The sequence below is a fragment of the Andrena cerasifolii genome, chromosome 9 (genome assembly GCF_050908995.1).
Source record: "Andrena cerasifolii isolate SP2316 chromosome 9, iyAndCera1_principal, whole genome shotgun sequence".
NCBI lineage: Eukaryota > Metazoa > Arthropoda > Insecta > Hymenoptera > Andrenidae > Andrena > Andrena cerasifolii.
This window is the reverse complement of record NC_135126.1, coordinates 3,103,044-3,121,659: the sequence shown is the minus strand read 5'-3', so window position 1 is coordinate 3,121,659 and position 18,616 is coordinate 3,103,044. Positions and strand designations below refer to the sequence as shown.

General features: G+C 38.0%; 3 protein-coding genes across 9 annotated transcripts; 1 reads left to right on the top strand and 2 right to left on the bottom strand.

Moving 5' to 3' along the window:
- The first annotated feature begins 252 nt into the window (after window positions 1–252).
- Window positions 253–1,544, top strand: Rps27 (ribosomal protein S27). The gene is made up of 2 exons (XM_076819607.1): window positions 253–410; window positions 1,215–1,544. The coding sequence occupies exon 2, from the start codon at window positions 1,216–1,218 to the stop codon at window positions 1,471–1,473; it is 258 nt and encodes an 85-aa protein (XP_076675722.1). The 5' UTR covers window positions 253–410; window position 1,215; the 3' UTR covers window positions 1,474–1,544.
- Window positions 1,545–1,700: 156 nt separating this feature from the next.
- Window positions 1,701–7,916, bottom strand: Ap-1-2beta (adaptor protein complex 1/2, beta subunit). Of its 6 annotated transcripts, none has more exons than XM_076819571.1 (12): window positions 7,677–7,916; window positions 7,161–7,322; window positions 6,408–6,578; window positions 5,094–5,120; window positions 4,748–4,993; window positions 4,403–4,663; window positions 3,890–4,312; window positions 3,121–3,805; window positions 2,783–3,041; window positions 2,357–2,714; window positions 2,080–2,271; window positions 1,701–1,995 (listed from the first exon to the last, which is right to left on the bottom strand). In XM_076819571.1, the coding sequence occupies exons 2-12, from the start codon at window positions 7,266–7,268 to the stop codon at window positions 1,921–1,923; spliced, it is 2,805 nt and encodes a 934-aa protein (XP_076675686.1). In that variant the 5' UTR covers window positions 7,269–7,322; window positions 7,677–7,916; the 3' UTR covers window positions 1,701–1,920. The 6 variants fall into 6 exon arrangements, with proteins under 6 accessions (XP_076675686.1, XP_076675684.1, XP_076675687.1 ...); XM_076819569.1 differs by having other exon boundaries at window positions 7,702–7,916; XM_076819572.1 differs by having other exon boundaries at window positions 2,363–2,714; window positions 7,702–7,913.
- Window positions 7,917–9,457: 1,541 nt separating this feature from the next.
- Sbf (SET domain binding factor) lies at window positions 9,458–18,544 on the bottom strand. Of its 2 annotated transcripts, none has more exons than XM_076820527.1 (21): window positions 17,948–18,544; window positions 17,511–17,596; window positions 17,161–17,448; window positions 16,869–17,088; window positions 16,547–16,788; window positions 16,159–16,464; window positions 15,904–16,081; window positions 15,586–15,790; window positions 13,908–15,509; window positions 13,641–13,834; window positions 13,151–13,549; window positions 12,859–13,075; window positions 12,575–12,776; window positions 12,348–12,493; window positions 11,422–12,267; window positions 11,207–11,354; window positions 10,988–11,133; window positions 10,683–10,909; window positions 10,393–10,599; window positions 10,230–10,312; window positions 9,458–10,148 (listed from the first exon to the last, which is right to left on the bottom strand). In XM_076820527.1, the coding sequence occupies exons 1-21, from the start codon at window positions 18,045–18,047 to the stop codon at window positions 10,056–10,058; spliced, it is 6,135 nt and encodes a 2,044-aa protein (XP_076676642.1). In that variant the 5' UTR covers window positions 18,048–18,544; the 3' UTR covers window positions 9,458–10,055. The 2 variants fall into 2 exon arrangements, with proteins under 2 accessions (XP_076676642.1, XP_076676643.1); XM_076820528.1 differs by having other exon boundaries at window positions 13,151–13,546; window positions 17,948–18,543.
- Window positions 18,545–18,616: the final 72 nt, after the last annotated feature.

Below are 18,616 nucleotides of genomic sequence, written 5' to 3'. Positions count from 1 at the left end.
CAGCATCATAATATTGATTTTGTATTAAAAGAAAGTTTAATATAAGCACGTAAATTCGATTATTACAGGGGTTGCATAAAACTTGAATTTTGTATCTATGCTTAGATTATTAAAACCTTCTTGCAGCATATACTATTGCGTTTGTAACAGGATATTAATGTAAAAGATGTAAGTTAAAATTCTTGAACTTATGAAAATTCTAATTTCATTCGCCAATATCTTTTGGGATCATTTCGTCTTCGCAATCCAGTGATATAAATTTAATTGGTTGGCAACGATAGATTGGTAGCAGGGATTTTGTCGGTCGGAAATCTGTCGGAACCTGTCCTTTTCAGTTAATAACGTTGTTACGATAGCACGTGGGTAACAGTACGATTATTATATTTAGAGCGAAAAAAGAACGTAATCACGTAAGTAAACACGTCAAATTAATTAGTAAGGCATGAGGATTGCGTATATAATGAGAAAAATCATTCATTGCTAATTGCAGTACTGATGCATGTTCATACGGTTTCGAGTATCGCATCGGTATTGCATCGTAGAAATTCAAGAACGGCGATCGAATTATTCCGTACGATTGTTGCGATATTAATTATTCTATCGTTTTAGTGTTGCGTACATATATTGCAATGCAAATTAAGATTAAACCAAATTACGCTGTATAATGGAGCACGGAAAAACATTTCCGAAACACGTTTACGTACACGGTGTCCCATAGCTTGTCAGCTGTTAATTGCCTAAACTAATTCAAAGAAATCTATGTTATACATTATATGTACAGTATATATTCCATTTCTTCATTTTAGTACTTTTTTATTAGTACGACAGAAGCAACAAAAATTATAAATCCGATCGATATTGCACGTTAATTTTTTAGCAGTATTTCTCCCAAGTTTCAGTTTTAACCCTTTTAGATTACCGCAAGAGCTCGTGATACCGAATTTTATATCTTTATTTTCATTATTAATTATCAATGGTTATTTTTGGTTTCAAAAGCAACGGTAAAGCCTTTGTAATTTTGCTATGGTAGAAATCTAGCGTCTGTAGAGTTGCATCGTATTGCACAAATATGCGAAATAGAATTCTCGGGTAACAGTTGCCTCCGTAAATGTAAATAGTGGCAACGATTTACTTACACATATTACGTTGTATGATTATCATTTATTTGTATATTTAACACTTACATTTCGTCATGATTTCTTTTCTTTTCGCAGAATGCCTCTTGCTAAGGATCTGCTTCATCCAAGTCCAGCTGAGGAGAAAAGGAAACACAAGTTGAAGAGGCTTGTTCAGAAACCGAACAGTTACTTTATGGATGTTAAATGTCCCGGGTGTTACGCCATCAAAACCATCTTCTCGCATGCACAGAAATCAGTGGAGTGCGATGGATGTCGCACGATACTCTGCACATCCACTGGTGGCAAAGCTCGGTTGACCGAAGGTTGCTCGTTCAGGAGGAAAGTCCAATGCTAATGTAACAATTGTTAAGACAACATAATGTATACATTTCTCTTTATATTCAACAAATAAACAAAATCACTATACATTTAACTGTTTCGAATTTATACATCCTAATTTTATACGTGTATTACAGAATGCGTTGCAATTTAGAAGGATTCATTTTAAGCCATGGAATCTTACAAAGTTGAAGTATACATGTAATTTTTATATTGTTAATAAAAATCCAATAAACATACGAATACATTAACGCAATTTGTATTTATTCTGACTTACATTGTTTTCTTTATATACGATAAATTTAACAGCATATTAAATTTATTTAGGTTTATAATATAAACAAGTGTATTTAATGGTTTTCAATTGGATAAATCATATAGTAGAATGACTCTGCGTTAAACAGTCGAGTTATGGTCGTGAAATGATTGTGTAAACTTAATGCCGAATAACTTAATTTGCTATTTAAGAATGCAAAATTGCATTATACGATTGAAATATGCCTGCCGCAACTTCCACCGAGCGGGACTTGAGAGATAACTGTAATCAACCATATAGTAGCAATTAAATATATTAGAAGGTGATCTATTAATGATAAACGTTTCGGTCTAAATTTAAACTTACAGTAACATCCGGATTCCCCGGTTGTATTTTCAATTCGTTTAACACCCAAACATTATTTGTTAATTTCAGAGATTGATACAACATGTCCTGTCCCTCTACATTCCTTTTAGCGATCGTAAATACATTATTTTGTTGCATCTTTTGCACAACTTGATCTGCAGTCAGCATCACTCCTTTTAACGTGTATTGTACCTGGAACATGAATTTGTAGTTATTGATCCCATGCGCTTATATACTGTAATAGATTTCACGGTAATATTAAGAAAAAAGAACTGACAAACACCTCATTTTGAGCAGGTATATCTTTCCATGTACTCAGAAACACTCGTTTGTCCAATTGTCCATCCTCAGAGAAATAGGCGTTCATGGGAACAACACAAGCGAAATAAAACACATCGATGTTATTTTTTATTGCAACTTGAAGATTATTCAATGGTTCCATGCGTTGTACTGCCCCAGCGGTAGATAAGATTACATTGGTATCTACGCTAGCGCCGGGGTTCAGAGGAGTCGGTACTTGTAACGGAGCAGCTGGTGTTAAACCGAAGCTGTTTTTATTTAATTGTATTGCAAAGCCTCCCATAGGTTGCATCGCTTTATTAGTAAATGTTATATCCATACTAATCTGCCCACTCCTATCGTAAAATAACATCAGAGATTTAGAATCACGTTCAAGTTTTCGCTTGGTTAGCATATTACTTACTTTCGCGAGAATGTTCCCCATATGTCGAGTCCTTTGCCTTTTTCGGCAGGTAACCAATTAACTTTAGGCGTTATATAAGAATTGGGCCCTTGATTGAAGCTAAATATATCGCCAAGAAGCCCAGTAGTACTTTGAGATACCACAGGTGCAGTAGTTGCGGTATCAGCGCCGCCCAGAATTCCATCTAAACCACCTCCTAGCAGGTCTAAACTTAATCCCGATTGAGGAGCTGGTGCTGCAGTAACCATAGTTGGGCCACCTGTAACAGTAAATATGATGTATAAATTAGAAACTCCACACGAATGTCAAAGTAACAATCAAGAAATGCTTTTGCTTACCAATATCCATACTGAGAAGATCGCCTATGAGGGAATCTTGAGCTGGGATGACTTGAGCATGTAGTTGCGTTGTGTGTTGCGTGGAATCTTCGCTCGAATTACTTCTAGCAGGCAATGATTTCCTAGCGCCTGCTGCTCTACCTTCAACGAAAGCGGTAGGAGGTTTATGATACACAGACGCTAAACTCGATATATGGCATATTAGTTCGTCTAATAGCGTCGGCTCCAACAAATCTGTTTCTTCCGAGATAAGAGGTTTCTCGGCGAGTACAACTTCTTTGGCGGCCGCTGGATCGGTGCTAAGTAATCGCCAGTAGATGAATCCTCGATCTCTTAAATCAGGATTATCAGAATCTTGCGTTGCCAAACTGAGAACTTGCTGTACCAATTCCTGAGTATCCGTAGGTCGTTTGAGAAATAGCTTTACAATCGCTGTGAGTAGTTGCAATTGTACTTGCGTATTCTCGTCATGGAATCCCTCTAAGAAACTTTCAAGCAGTTCATCTGCATTGTCTATGCGTTCTGCATACTCCCCAATGATCCATATCATGGAAGCGCGCGCCTCTGGCTCATCAAGCGTATCCAGATTCTCACAAAGCGTTGAAATAATACTTTCGTACTTGTTCGGATACTTTCGGAAAATGTCTTTTATAACCACAATTGCCTCTTGAACCACATAATTAACCTGTAATTAATATAAATTGCGCATATTACTATTTAAGGAGATAACTATGTATCTAACTGTAGTAGGTATCTATATATTTCATACCTTTGTTTGTATTAGATCCAAAAGTGTCGAAACACATCGTTCAGCAGAAGGCTCGACTTTAATGGCACAACGACCAATAGCTCTTACAGCTTTTCGTACAAAGTCCACGTCAACTTCTGTAGCATATTCTTTCAATTCAGATAAAACCTGAGCTATATTAGCTTGAGACGCTAAACGAATCATGATGTCTAGCTTCTCAAGCTTAACGTAAATCGGATCATTGTACTTGACAAAGAAAACTTTCATCTCGTGCTTCAAAATATCCGGACGCTTTTGAACAATAAGATTTATATTTCGTAATGCTACATATTGGACTTCAGGCTCGGAACTAAGCAAAGTTACAAGTGGCGGCGCTAATTTCTTTGTTAAGGTGCCGACAAAATCAGATTCTGATTGTAACATTTCCATCAGCTTCATTAATACCTATGCAAGTAATATACACGTTTTTTTTTTAAAACTGAAATAATTATAAGGCTTATATTAGAAAGCATTAAGTATTAGTCGATACTGAACCTTAACAGCGGACAGGACAACCGCTGCATTGGCGTGAGCTAAACGTGGAGTTATACGTTCGCATATGCTTTGTGCTTCGCGATCGTCTTTAGGCGAGTAGTTTGCAAGTGAATCCAAAATGAACACTTGGCCCCACTCTGTACATTCATTGAGAGCCGTCAGCAGCTTGTTGATGGTCTGTGCATTCATTTCGACTAGAGGCTGCCCGCTTGGGCTCGCTTCGTTGATTTCAGATAGGGCAGCCACTGCGTTCGCAACAACCTGAATAGAAAAATTATGCGACTGAATAAGTGAACATACAGCTCCTGTTAATAAGAGAATTGCAAGTGAATCTGAAACATTTACCATGGGATTGCTATCTGACAAAAGTTCTTCTAACCGATTCAAAAATCCTTGATCCTCGACTAAATCTGCATTAATATCATAAAGCTTGGCGACACAAACAGCTGCAGTCTTACGAACATACGGGTCCTCATCCTTCAGGCACTTTCGCAATGGGGCACAGAGGTACTCAGTAATCTTGTCCACGCGTATACAACCCATTGTGCGAACAGCTAATGCTCGAATCAGCGGATTTGGGTCCTCGCAATCCTGCGCAAAAATCGGGCAAGCCAGGGATTCAAGTCTAGTCACAGCAGTGGCTATCTATCTCAACCCATGAATTTTAACGAAGTAGAAAGTGGTATGGTACCTTTATCATCGGAGATGTCGCTAGCTCCTTTTGCGTGTCAGAACGAAAAAGGTCAAATTGGTCACCGTCACCATTTTGATTAATTGTTAAATATTATACTTATCAACCATTTAATGTAATATGATGTAGAATTGATCATTTTTTAAAGAGCACGAGATATCCTTCTTAAACTTCTCTATTTATAGCTTTTGTTTTATAATAATGTACAAATTAAGATTAAATCGCAAGTTCCACATTAAATTTGGTGTCGTGCGCATAAGAATATGTTACATGATATCTATTCAAACATTAAAAGTTGTACATTCAAGTGTTTATGATAATCGCATTAAATGCCAACTTAAACACCGATTACACTTATTAATTAATACTAAAGTTCTGAAAAGAATAAAACACTTTGCGTGCAGATAGTGTAAATATGCACTGCGTACAAGCAGCAATTTATAATGCAGTCAGACACATAAAATGAACATTTAAGGAATTGGTTTGTTCATGCTGTTCACACGATAGACATTGTGACTAAGGAATAGATTTTTCTTTCTACCACTGAGGCTGTTTCAAACAGTTATTTAAAGACCGATTACATATTCATTGTTAGTATACAGCTGTGTCATTGTTGTACAATTCTCTACAAGCTTTTTAATTGTATATAACATCTCTGTGACTCGTAGAAGAAGTTTCATGCTCCATTTTGAGGAATAGCGCAAGGTAATACCAGTGCATTAATATTAAGGGGCTAACACATAAATTATTGAGTCTTCAAATGACCGTCTTAATTATTTTGCTAAATATTACAACTGTCATAATTCCATTCTTGTTTTATTTTTATGCTAAACTGAACTGAAAAAAGATACTGGAATTTGGTAGTGATAAAAACAGTAGAATCATGACAGATACACAAGTATTATTAATACATTACTGTAGAATTTAAAACTGGGATAGTAGGAGTTACACTTTGTTTAGCCAAATTCCAGTCTCGTGCCCTTTAAAAAATAAGCAATTCAGTAAGAGAGAACAAAAGGTACATTCCGTCCCATAACGCAGACAGCTCTGTGCAAACTGATGTAATTTGCAAAGCACGGTCTGTACATGATGCGAGGCAGGCTGTAAAATTAATATTAAATTTATTTGGAAAAAGAAAAGAGAAGAAAATATATGAAACTCAGGAAAACTCCCACGTGAAACTTCCTTTTTTCCAGCTTGCCTCTTTGCAGACAGAGACTCTCAACATCATCCAAGTGTCAGTAAAATATATAGAGGGTAAAAGTGCATTAATAAAAGATGATGAGTGTTTATATAGATTTTAAGCTACGTTACCTTAACAAATGTGTTGACAGCCATGATAGCCATATCTGGTTGACTTTTCGCGTAATTCATCAGGTACAAATACACCAGCTTCTTTAGCTCCAAATTGTCCGTCTGCATACAGTTGACAACGTCAGGGAAGAGCGCCGACACATCTTTGCCCACGGTCATGGAAGCGATCACCTGAGCACAGTTCATAATACATTTAAGCAATTAATAATGGATAGGATCTTACTACGAAGATAAAAATAATGACAATAGTAACCACCAATGCAATAACAGTAACAATATCATTATGCAGATACATGATCTATGCTCAGCACCATAAAGTGATGCTTAAAATGCAAATTTATCGACGAAATGAAGCTACGAAAAATGTGTAAAAAGTAGATTTCTTAATCCTTGAAAGTTCTATTGTAACTCTCCAGTCGTCCTTTTCTTTTTGCAGCGTGAAACAGATTTATTGATTTGATCTTTGGACAATTGTAAGCCCTTATATGCAACAATATTGCAAATGAAGGATTATGCTTCGATAAACACACGTTATGAATTTCACAATGTCAATAACGGATGTACAATATCATGTGAACGGCATACCGTGTAAGAAACATATTACCTACCAAAATCGCATTCGATACTTACGGAAACATGTTATTAAGAAGATAATGAATATTAAATTGTTACAATGCTACTATGCGATGTAGATCTTCGATGTAATTTACACGAATGACAGATAATTAACGTTTCAGAAATCAATTGACTTGCCTTCTTCACAGCTTCCTTCTTTTTCTCCTTTTTGTCATTGTTTAATTCTGACTTGAGCTCAAATATTTCTCCTTTCTTTGTAGTGGTGAAATACTTTGAATCTGTCATCTTGAATTTCTGAGCACTTCAGAAAATTGTAATGCAAATGTACAGCTATATATTCTGAAAGAGGGGCAACAGCTATATATTGTGGGTGCAGTACAGTAACAAAATTAAATAAGGTTTCAATATAGCAAACCATGATTGGATCAATGTTCAGGGCATATAGTATCATTCTACTAACTCTTCTTACCGGAATATGACGTTTTATGAAATTTTATCAATCTCGACAGCAAATTAAAGTATTTTACATGACTATAGGAATAAAGAAGTTTTAAAAATGCTTAGAATGTAATAGGATAATGGTATATTGTTAAAATTGTCGATATGTGCGGACTTTTCATTCGTTCTTCTCGCGAACCAAAATCTTAACCCTTAACATTTATAAGAATCGGAATGATTGATTAAAAGGCTTACTTAAATATATTTTCTTTTAAAATACCTCAATTGTTTTAAACAGTTAACAAATATGATAGAATCGATGGGTGACAGAACATTGACAGCTCACTAAGTAAAACGCCCTCTAACCACGGACTAAACATTCGCATTTCGCAATGGATCCATACATTTCTCCTACGCATCACCCAGCATCACCGTTCACACCGTTCACAAGGCTCGAAAATTGAAAATATCGTTCCGACTGTTCCGACTACCACAAATGCACAACGAACATCCCTTCTACAATGTTTCGTGAATATGATGGGAGGTAGCTTTCCCCGCTCTCCCTTAAATGCTGAAACAGACACGTCTAGTAATGTCCAGTAATTTAATCGAGTAGCGAGTAATTTAGTATTTTACTATTGTTTCACTAAACTATTCGACTAAATTTTAGTGTCCAAACACGGTAAATTACTAAATTACTTGCTAGTCTTGCTACTCGACTAAGGTTAAGGTTTTTATTTTCTCTTACTACTCGACTAAATTACTGGACGTCTCTGAACCAACCTTTGGGCCCTTTAGGCAAAGATGAGCAAAAAATTATTTCAAATAAAAAAATTGAGTTCGACTAAAAGACAAAGATTTTATTCGAGACTCATGAATAAGACTAACCCGAGTCAATTTTTAATTGAAGCGCTCATGATTGAAATGATGGGAGATTCAATCGTCGGCCATGATTGAACTACTTCAATCATGGGCGCTTCGATTAAAAATTAACTCGGATTAGTCTTATTTATGACGAATAAGGCTAAAGTCTCTGTCATTTGATACGTCATTTAAATAATTTGTTATTTAAGTAATGCCCATCTCTGCCTTTAGGGCATATTCAGGCATTTTCACGAAACATTGTAGAGAGGATGGTCGTGAAGGTGCTGCTAATTGTGCGAAGTTAGTGCTCTCTGCACTGCTCTGCACCTGCACCGTGCATCTGAGATGGTTGGAAAGATATTTTCGAAATTGTTGAGCTGGATGTTCTCATTGCATTCATATGATATGCATGAAGAAGAAGAATTGATACTACAATAGGAATACCAGAGATATTTAATGTAAATTTCATTCTAGCTACCTAGTTCGACAAATGAATGTTTACACGACTAGAAAGGAGAACACTCCCAAGCCTGGCAGACGCGTTTTACCGCCAATTTCTTCAAATCTTTAAATCGCATTTCTTAGCAGCGTATAACAATTTTTTTCGTGATTGTTGTTGCACAGTGATTTGTAGTCATTCTGCAAAGATGTCTAAGACTTTGGATTGCAAATTAATAAATAAACAAACCAGTTATTTTCATACTGGCAGCGCGACTTCATGAGAAAATTGAGCTCTCTTTGCCAAATCCGAAATTGTAGCTTTTCCAAAAGTAATCTATGTATTTTAAGTATTGCATTTCAAAATATAGATCCTGGTCATACTTTCCTGCATTTTTTACATTGCTTCACTTTGTAATTAATTAGTTATGAGCAATTAGTCAACGCCAAGCTATAACAATTCCAAACCAAATATCACTTTTAAAAAACCGAATCTATCCTTGTTAAAAAATTCTAAACATCGTTTTTGACTACTACTTTATATTTGTATCGACGCTCACAGAGTATCAAATAAATTGGAGTAGCATATAATATGCCTAATATATTATCTTGCTTTTCCATTAAAGGTTTAGACATTCAATATTCCTACAAATATACACAATGAGTAGGGAATCAATGACGAGGGTATTTCGTGAGAAGATTTAAAATACTAGAAATATAAAAGTAACTTTAAATAATAGTTAGAAAATAATAGACTTCTTTTAATTTCAGTTTTACTGATAAGCGTAGCAGAATTATTGAAACAATGTTACATGAGAATTTGATAATGAAACGTGTCCTCTTTGTTGTTGTTCACGTTTCATTTGCGCAACAAGCGAGATCACGACATCCGATTAAAATTATAATTATACTAAGATGACGATACAACAATAATTCCTGGAACAGGCATTTCATTCAATGTTTTAACACATTTTGCGCTCAAGTTGTATTCATTTAAAATTAAAAACATAATAAACAAAATAAAAAACTTTTTAACGTTTAGTTGAGTATGTAGCGATCTTTCATCTTCCAGCTGAAATAATTCAAATTTAACATAATTATATAATTACAATATACATTTATATAATAATGCTATGTCAAGGATATGAGTACATCACATTCAATTTATGATACCGCTCTCAGTCCAACAATCATCGGTTTTAAAATATTTAAAACAAAATTATTGCAGTCTATAATATGTACTATTAGACTATACAATAGTATGTAACAAAATTAAAGTCTGTTTTTAATCTATCAGTCACTTGCACGGTTTAAATTAGAGATATAATCAAACTATTGTAAGCACGCTTGAACTTTCTCAATCCATTCCTGCGCCGTTGCTGCATCGCCAGCACAAAAATTATATGTTCGTCGGTTTGTACGTAGCTGTAAATATAAAGTATTCGCATGATAGGAATTACGATCTTAATAAAATAACGGAGGATATAAAAGTAACTTCATATTTACATCAAAGAATGATTTATCGTCTGTTTTCTTTGGTGGCCCTGGCATTGGTGCAGCTGGAGTAACAGACACTACTTCAGCAAGATCTATAAAGCACATAAAATAAATCTCCAATCTTTACAGATTTGTATCGCGTTATCTTAATTAACAATTAATATCTACATACCGATATATCCTTTGCAATGGGAGTCCTCCATTGCATCGTAGTATCTCAACTGATGTTTTATAGAGTCTAACACAAACCATCTCTGTTTCCAACCTTTAAGCAAGGCACCCCGCTTGTAGAGGTATCCTTCGTGTGTCCTATTTTCCGCTACATTACTGGAGAATTGTTCGTAATATTGTTGTGACGAGGTCTGTATCGTGGTAACACCTGAACAAAAATAGCACGTTAAGTTGACGAGGGCAAAAAGGTTTAGAACCATTCATAACACACAGTAAGATAAGACTTCATACTTGAGTTTACGCTTCCATTATCACCGCCACTTCGTGTCAACGTGTGTGTTTGTAAATTGTCAGTCACTGCTTTGTATTTTGTGCAATTTTTTGGCACCGTATCGGCGCATTTGTCATGGTACACGTGCCCGCAATCAACGCACCGTAAACCAGCTTTCACAGGACCCCATAATACACCAGAACAAGCATCACAATGAGTCGGGGTCGCTGAATCTAATCTCTCGAATCTTCAAGAACATAATGTACAAATATTCGGTAAAGAAAGCGTTTATGCAATCCAGCAAACAACTGGGCAAATCAATTACCTGTGTGGGTGTGCGTAAACAGAACCATCGTTCCCAGATGTATTCCCACCAGCCAGTTTGCCTCTTAAAAGAAGTTCTAACGTAGAGCGCTTATGAATCAATCGACCATGATATCGGACCAAGGCTGTACTAAATGATGCGTGTCTCTATATCAGGAGGCAGAATTTTTACTCTGAATATACGTAGTTCTCGTTTTAGCGACGCAGTATCCATACTTACGGCAAGCGAATCCGTATTTGGCAGTTCGAGCTTGTCCCAGAGAACCTTCCACTTTTGTGGCAAATGGCCCAGTTCGGTTTCTAATTTATGAATTTCTTCCAACAGGTGAGAGAAATGATCGGGTACCATTGTGCTTATACCGTCATACCTAAAAACATTATATGATAATAAAGTAACAACATAAGCGTAAAATAATAGGATAAATTGAATCTTACCCTTGCGTAACTACTTTACGGTTACTTTTAACCACGCCATCAGCAGCCTCTGCTTCTTCCTCTTGTTGCGAATCTTGTTGCAATACTTCCAAATCATACGCAGGCCCGTGAGCCAGTTCTTCTTCCAAATAGTACTGCCAAATATCGAGATTCGGCAAATGTGAGACAGGTCTCAGTACCGTGTGCTCCGTATTAGAAGTGTACATGAAATTATAAAACAAGGGGCATCTTGTACGTTGTTTCTCGATGTAATCAAATATGCTTTGACCAAGATTGCATCCAGTGTTGGTCCCTGCTAATCTACCACCAGGATAAATCGTTTCGTCGTCGCTACCTGTATCCACGCCTTTGTGATGGCTCGTTAACGAGCCTCTTTTGTCTTCAACGGCTGTGATGCCGCATTCCATTCTGTCGAATTCACAGTCCAGCAAAAACGTACGAAAACGGCACGAGACCGAATGATATGCCAGGAATTTTAAATAGTACTCGTTAAATTCAAACGCCAATGGAAATTGCTTTTGTATCTGATGTACTATGTCGAGAAATTGAAGAAAGGTAGGGGTGAAGTTTGTAGTTTGTGAATTGGCAGCGAGATTGCTTCTGTGCCCGAACCTGTGGCCGAATCCGAGCCACTCCTTTTCAATCAACGTTCGAAAGCCATCGATTGTCCTGTAATGCGGATCGAGACACACTTGGGCAACAGAGCAAACTGTTGCAGTTGTGTCCCAACCATCCTCTAAACAGACAGCCACAGACGAGCCCTGTACATCCATTAAGTCTATAACTGCTCCAGCCAATTGCATTAAATTTTGAAGTTGCTGCAACCATTCTGAACTTTCAATTAATCTGAAATCATGAAGATTATCGGTCAAAAGTGTTCGCGTCCTGCGCGATTTCGCTCTCTAGGAATAAATTGTTCGACGCACTTGTAAAAACTTTGGTCGGGTTCTATGTTTGGAGAGCTAGGAACACAGGCTCGCATAAGTTTTTTAAACGCAGCTTTCGTATGCCTCACATCGTAATATTCCACTGGAATGAAGTCCGTTTTCGGCGCCGATTCCGCTTTAACCCCCTTTAGTGTTAACAGAAACATAAATTAGTGACGAAATTACAGCATATATACTGAAATTAATTTCAAAACAAATGATCTTGCTTTCATATGCGCTTTTTCACCAAGAATGTACAGTGCAGCACGTTGGAAAGTATGAACACATTCCGTGCCACTGTCTGAATCAGCGGAATGTCTCACGGTTCCACGTTGGTGGACTGAAGTTAAGGAAGCTTGAGAATTGTGTCGCTTATCTTTCAACGAACCCCACCGCCCAAAATTCTTTGGACCCTTTCCACCTGACGAACTATAAAAAGGTGCACAATTTGCTGAGTTCTCTCATTATATCCCACAGAACATTAAACACAGAAATACAATGAAGATTATACCTCAATGTTCCAATGGCTTTATTAAACGGATTTCGCCGCGATTGCTCGGGCGTAGCGTTGCGATCTTCGGCAGCTAACAACAGAGAATCAATACTGAGGGAGCTGTCAGACATTCCCCATGCAGAACCTTGTCTTAACGCAGACAATGGGGTCGCAGTTACAAGGGCCATAATATATTTCTCTTGCTCTAGGGATGACGTTGTTTCTGAAGATGTCGCTGTCAATATGCGAAAGATACTATAGTATATGAAAAGCTACAACATTGCCGGATAATGTCTTATATTATTAATACCTTTTAAGTTACCAGCAGATGTTGGATGGGCTTTTAGCATGCCCATAACACCCTTCCCGTGATAGCCCGCTCCTCGAATAAGAAGTGCTTTCGTTCGTGGGTGTCTCCACGTGACAACCGGTATCCTGCTATGTCTGTAAAGCCGACAGAACCTACGGATACTTTCATCTGACACACATGTGGGAACTATAAGGAGCGCGGGATAACTCCTACAAATCATGTAGGCACAATTCACCGAGGACAATCGAAACGGTTCGTTTCTACGATTATTGTGCGGACCGTTCAAGTATAATCCCAAACGATACCAATCCCTGACGTAACTTCGTTCGGATAATCGTTCTAAGGTCTTCGCATCGGTCGGCGGTGGTGTCACAATACCAGGTATTTCAAAGTCATCTACTGTAAAAACGAGGTGTGTCAAGGTACTTTTAAAATGTAAAGACAAATGTTCCACTACGCGCAGAATGTTAAGTATATACAGTAAAATTACCGCTAAGATCGTCATCGTGACTTAGATCATTATTATCTGTTACGGGTAAACTCATTCGACCTGGGGATGTCATGTATTTATTGTTAGCAATCATATTCATGTTTGGCAAGACGTATTTTTGCCTCTTAGACGACTGCTTTGGCTTGAAGCCGGCCTTACGTGCCGTTTTTAAAAGTGTTTTCTTTGCAAATCCTCTGAAAGAAAAAGATAACAGCTATATTACAGTAGTTAATAGATAGAAATGTGCCTGAATAAAAATTGACTTACTTAAGAGTGGCATTTTTCTCTTTTCCTTTGTGGTGCGCGGTCTGAGTAACCAATACTTGGCCATTGAAAGCGAAATGATGGAAGATATGCGGCGGATATCGTGCTTTATGAACTAATTTCCGCAATGTCTCGATATTTTCGGGTGTAACTTCTTCGTCGAAAGCTAATTTTATTAATTGGAAAGTACAAGAACGTAGTTGAAGGCCTTCTTGCAGACACTGATCCAAGTGCGCTAGATGCTGCACAGCGACTCGTTTCTCCTTAGTCAATGATGTTACTGGAAAGGCTCGAACTACTAACTGTTCGCAGGCAAATGGATCGCAAGGTATTCCTTTAAATACAATTCTATAGTTAGTAAGGAATATTGCTCCTTCCGCTGGCAAGAGTGGTGGTATCTTTGGCAATCCTGCAGGACTTTCTTCTCTTCCGTCTGGTAAGAGATAAACCCGTAAACCGTCCATAATAACTTCTTCACCTGGCAACATATTAGGTGTCAAAATTTTAGGCTTCTGTATCGGAGGTAATCTCTTGCTTTCCCTATGTACAGCTTCAAGGGTTTCGATGTGCATGTGCACAACGCCGGGTACCATTTGATGCAAGCATCTGACGTGTTCGGTACTTACACCTCCTTCGGTGCAAACACGATCTACGAATCGTGAAACCATTCGAATGACAGCGCTCCCGGTTTCCCCCGGATCAGTTTCCTCGAATCCAGACTCCGCGTCACCGCTGTCGCTTGCTACGCTATTTGTGATACTATTACTTGCACGTTCATCATCATAAATGCTATCCTGGCGATGAGTCTTTGCCCCTATATCTAACGGAACCAATAAATAAACCATTCTATTTGCATAATGAATCGCTTGGCTGTACATAGTACTTTCTTCGCTTGCAATCAGCTCCTTCTGTTTCTCTGAATCAATCGTCGGCCAAATCCTCATTTGTTCGGCAGCTATTTCGAGAGCTGATGGTTCTTGGATTTGATAAATTGAGTATCGATCGCGAAAAGGGAATTCTTTGCCATCACGTGGGCTAATAGGGCTCAAAATGCCATCGTTCATGAGCCGAGGCGGAGAATTCTCTCCAGGGACATATAATCGTTTGATATCTTTCTGCACGTCCAGGTAAAAAGCGTCTTCCCAAAATTGCTGGTTCTGCCATACGGGATGCTCTTGTATACAAGTATAGGCGAATTGAATTACTCCTGTGCAAAGTTTCCTACAGAATGCCGTTGCTAGGGGAAGAAGGGCAGCAGCAACTCCGTGCTCATCCATGGACGAATCGTCTTGCAATGCGCAATTCATTAATCGAACTACAAGATCAAATTGCTGATGTTCTAACATGGCTTTATTCCCAACAACGTGCTGCGATAATTCCATGCAAAGTGCTAGACGAGCAGCTTTGCTTTTTAAAGCTCTCAATACAGCTGGAAAGGTTTTACGAGCATCTGATATTTTATTTTCAAATATACAATTTATACAGTTACGTAGAACTTCAAGTCTACGCGCAGAATTGCTAACCAAGTGTCTAGTGTCATGGACAAACGAAATGTGTGGACCCATAGGTACAATTCGAGGCTGTGATGGCCTTAATGACGATAATCTGTGCACAATAAGTCAGAAATAAGCATCAGGTGTCGTACAGTAACAGTGTATAAAAAACCATTTGTAATACTGACCTAACTTTCAGATTATTTTTAGCGAGGCCCTCGTCTATAATTGCTTGAACTTGTTCTGGATTAATGCGCGGTAAAAGTGGCTGATGTATTCTAGCAAACGCTCCTTCAGGTGGTTTCAAAATCTTTTGTACATATGGTTGAGGATTCGGATTTTCATTTGTGTATAATTGTTGTGCTAGCTCCTGAATATGCGTCAATATAAGTCCTAAAAACAACATAAAGTTAAGAAATATTGTACACGCATCTAAGCGACATGCGTCGCATATAATAGTTGGTACATCATTACTGACTATGTCTCATCGTATTATCATTGCTTACTATGGTCTTGTGCTTCTTGTTTCAATTGGTCGATCAAGTTGCTATATAATTCATCCCATACATCACAAGACCGCCATGGCGGTCCTCTTTCTGCAATGAAGGAAGTAAAAAACATGCAATCCAAAACTCTAGTTGTAAAATCACAATCTGTCAAGCCTCGTTCTCCTAAGAAAGCTGCCTGGAAATAATAAACACAACTTATTATCCGTACACATTATCGAATAAAACAGAAGAATAATAATTAAAAAAGAAAACCTTATGAAATGTTATAACAGGTTTTGGATGAATTCTTATCAGTGTAAGGCAGCTTCTGTATCCTTGCAACAATTGAGCAAAAGCTCTCATGAAAACTGCTCTTAACTCCTTATCCAGCATAGGAGAATGAGGAGCTCTTGTTGCAAGTGGTGGGAAGGCATAATCTGCGCAGGCCAGTTCCGGCTGCAATACTAAAGACAATGCTTCTTGTGTTTGCGAAAGAAGCGGTTCTGGAAGTAATGGAAGTGAAACCCCATCTGGAACCATGATAGCACCTCCATCTAAATCAGCAACTATTACGTCCATCTGTGCAATAATGTAATACTTATACAAAAGCAGTCGCGACGCGATGGAAGATCATATTGGGACTATGTTAAATACATCTTACAAGTTCTGCGACTTCGTGTTTCAGCGAACTGTGCACACCCATAATGAATGGAGTGGGTGTACTGAGTACTTCGACTAAAGCCGCTGGTAAAAGAGGAATGTAAACGTGTGTGTATCTAAACGGATACATTAGTGCGGTGAGAGCACGACATCCTTCAGTCAATCGTGAATAACTCACAGAATGGAAAAGTAGTTTGTGTTCTGTCATAACAGCGCAAAATAATACTAACACATTACGAATACCTAAGAAATGATAAATACAGTTGTTAATGAAACAGTCGCGATAGAAATTGTATTTATAATGCTAATCATTGCGCGCTTACCTAACTGTTGAAACAAAAGATTTACACTAGTGTGAGTTATTGGAAGAGAGGGACTAATTGGAGGTTGAAGTGCTTGGCGATCTCCTGCTCCAATACTAAACCGTACTTGTGGCCCACCTGCGGGTGGTACTTGTATACAACCTAATATGTTACCTACCAAAGTTTCTAACGGTATACTGAGATTTTCTACGTACACAGTGTATATAATACCAAGGCAATTCTGAAGCAACGATAGAAAGACGTTATTCTTGCACATGGAAACTTAGCGTAACGCGGACAAAGTTGTACGTACTCTAAATGTTTCGATGTAATCAAGTCTGGAAACCAGCACCAGACATTTCGGTGCATACATGATGCTGTGATGTGCAATCGTGGGTATCGTTCTAACCAAAGAACGACTATCGCCATCCACTGGATCTTCTTCCTCATCTACAGGCTTACTTGGCACAATAGACACTGTTTCATTAAAACACATGCAAGCACAATAATGGCGATTCGCATCAATGTCGGTTAATATCGATACAAAAAATCGTGGTTCTTGTCTCTCTGTAGATAAAGCCCATCCTTGTGGTTGACAAAACTATAAAATTATATGGTATCACACGTAAAGAATATAAATAAATTAAGAAAGTAAAGCTTTACCCATTCTATTCCTTCAATGAACGGTGTATCTGACCAATCTTTCTCCGGGAACCTTTGTAAAATGAGTCCGTTACTGATACCCCCTCCTATAATAAAAATAATAAATAATATTATTTGACGTAGACTCGTAAAAGCACACAAAGGCGCAATTTCAGCGTAATGAAAGTATTTCGATTTCCTAATACAGAATCGTTTCTTAAATGAGGTATAGTAAACAGAAAGACGCGATGGATAACAAAATATGAATGCAAATTTCCATCTATGTATGTTTATGTACAGCGTAGAGCAGGTGTCGTAGATATATGTACTTGAATGTTACATAGAAAATTTGGTACACGTACATAGCAATGTACGTGCTAAATATTCGATGAATAATGTACGTTAGAAGCATTGGCGTATTATTGAGTGGCATTTTATGCTGGATTTTGAAAACTTACTCTCTTTTTCGTGGTCGTAGCCGACCACAAGGAAGTAGTCGGCTAACCGGAACATTTCGGTGTAGTCGTGGGGCTGCGTGGGGTTGATAGCGCCCAACATCCCACGTAGATTTTGGTACACGTGATTTCATGGACCGTATCCTACCAAGCAACGATCAACTGCCTTGTGTCAACGTATCACGTAAACACGCATCAATATGCAAATCACTTGGATGGTGTCAGGCACATTTTGCAACCTCTGTCCCTCCGTTTAGACACTACGCGAATTTCGAAGCGGAGCGCCAAAAACGTAGTACCATCGTGAATGCGTTTAAAAAATTTTGTTCGGTTTGGGGAAGAATTCTGAAACAGTGGTCGAGATCTCGAAGACACCGCGCGCACCGCCCCGAAGGAGATCTTCGCACTCGTCACGCTCAGGCACTACACACCCCCGTCATCATTAGTGCGCGATATTATATTTATTTTATAAATTACAATACGATGCCACACCCCGAAGCTTTAATCCATAACCTTCCAAACTCAAGCGCCACATTGGGTGTTTGTTGAACCGCGTATGAACCAAAACGCGCCACGGATATACGAACCAGGAGACGAACGCGCTATAATTCGCGTTTAATTTTACGTTTTTTTTTTGTCTTCTGCTTGGGTCACTGAGGCTACCTTAAATCT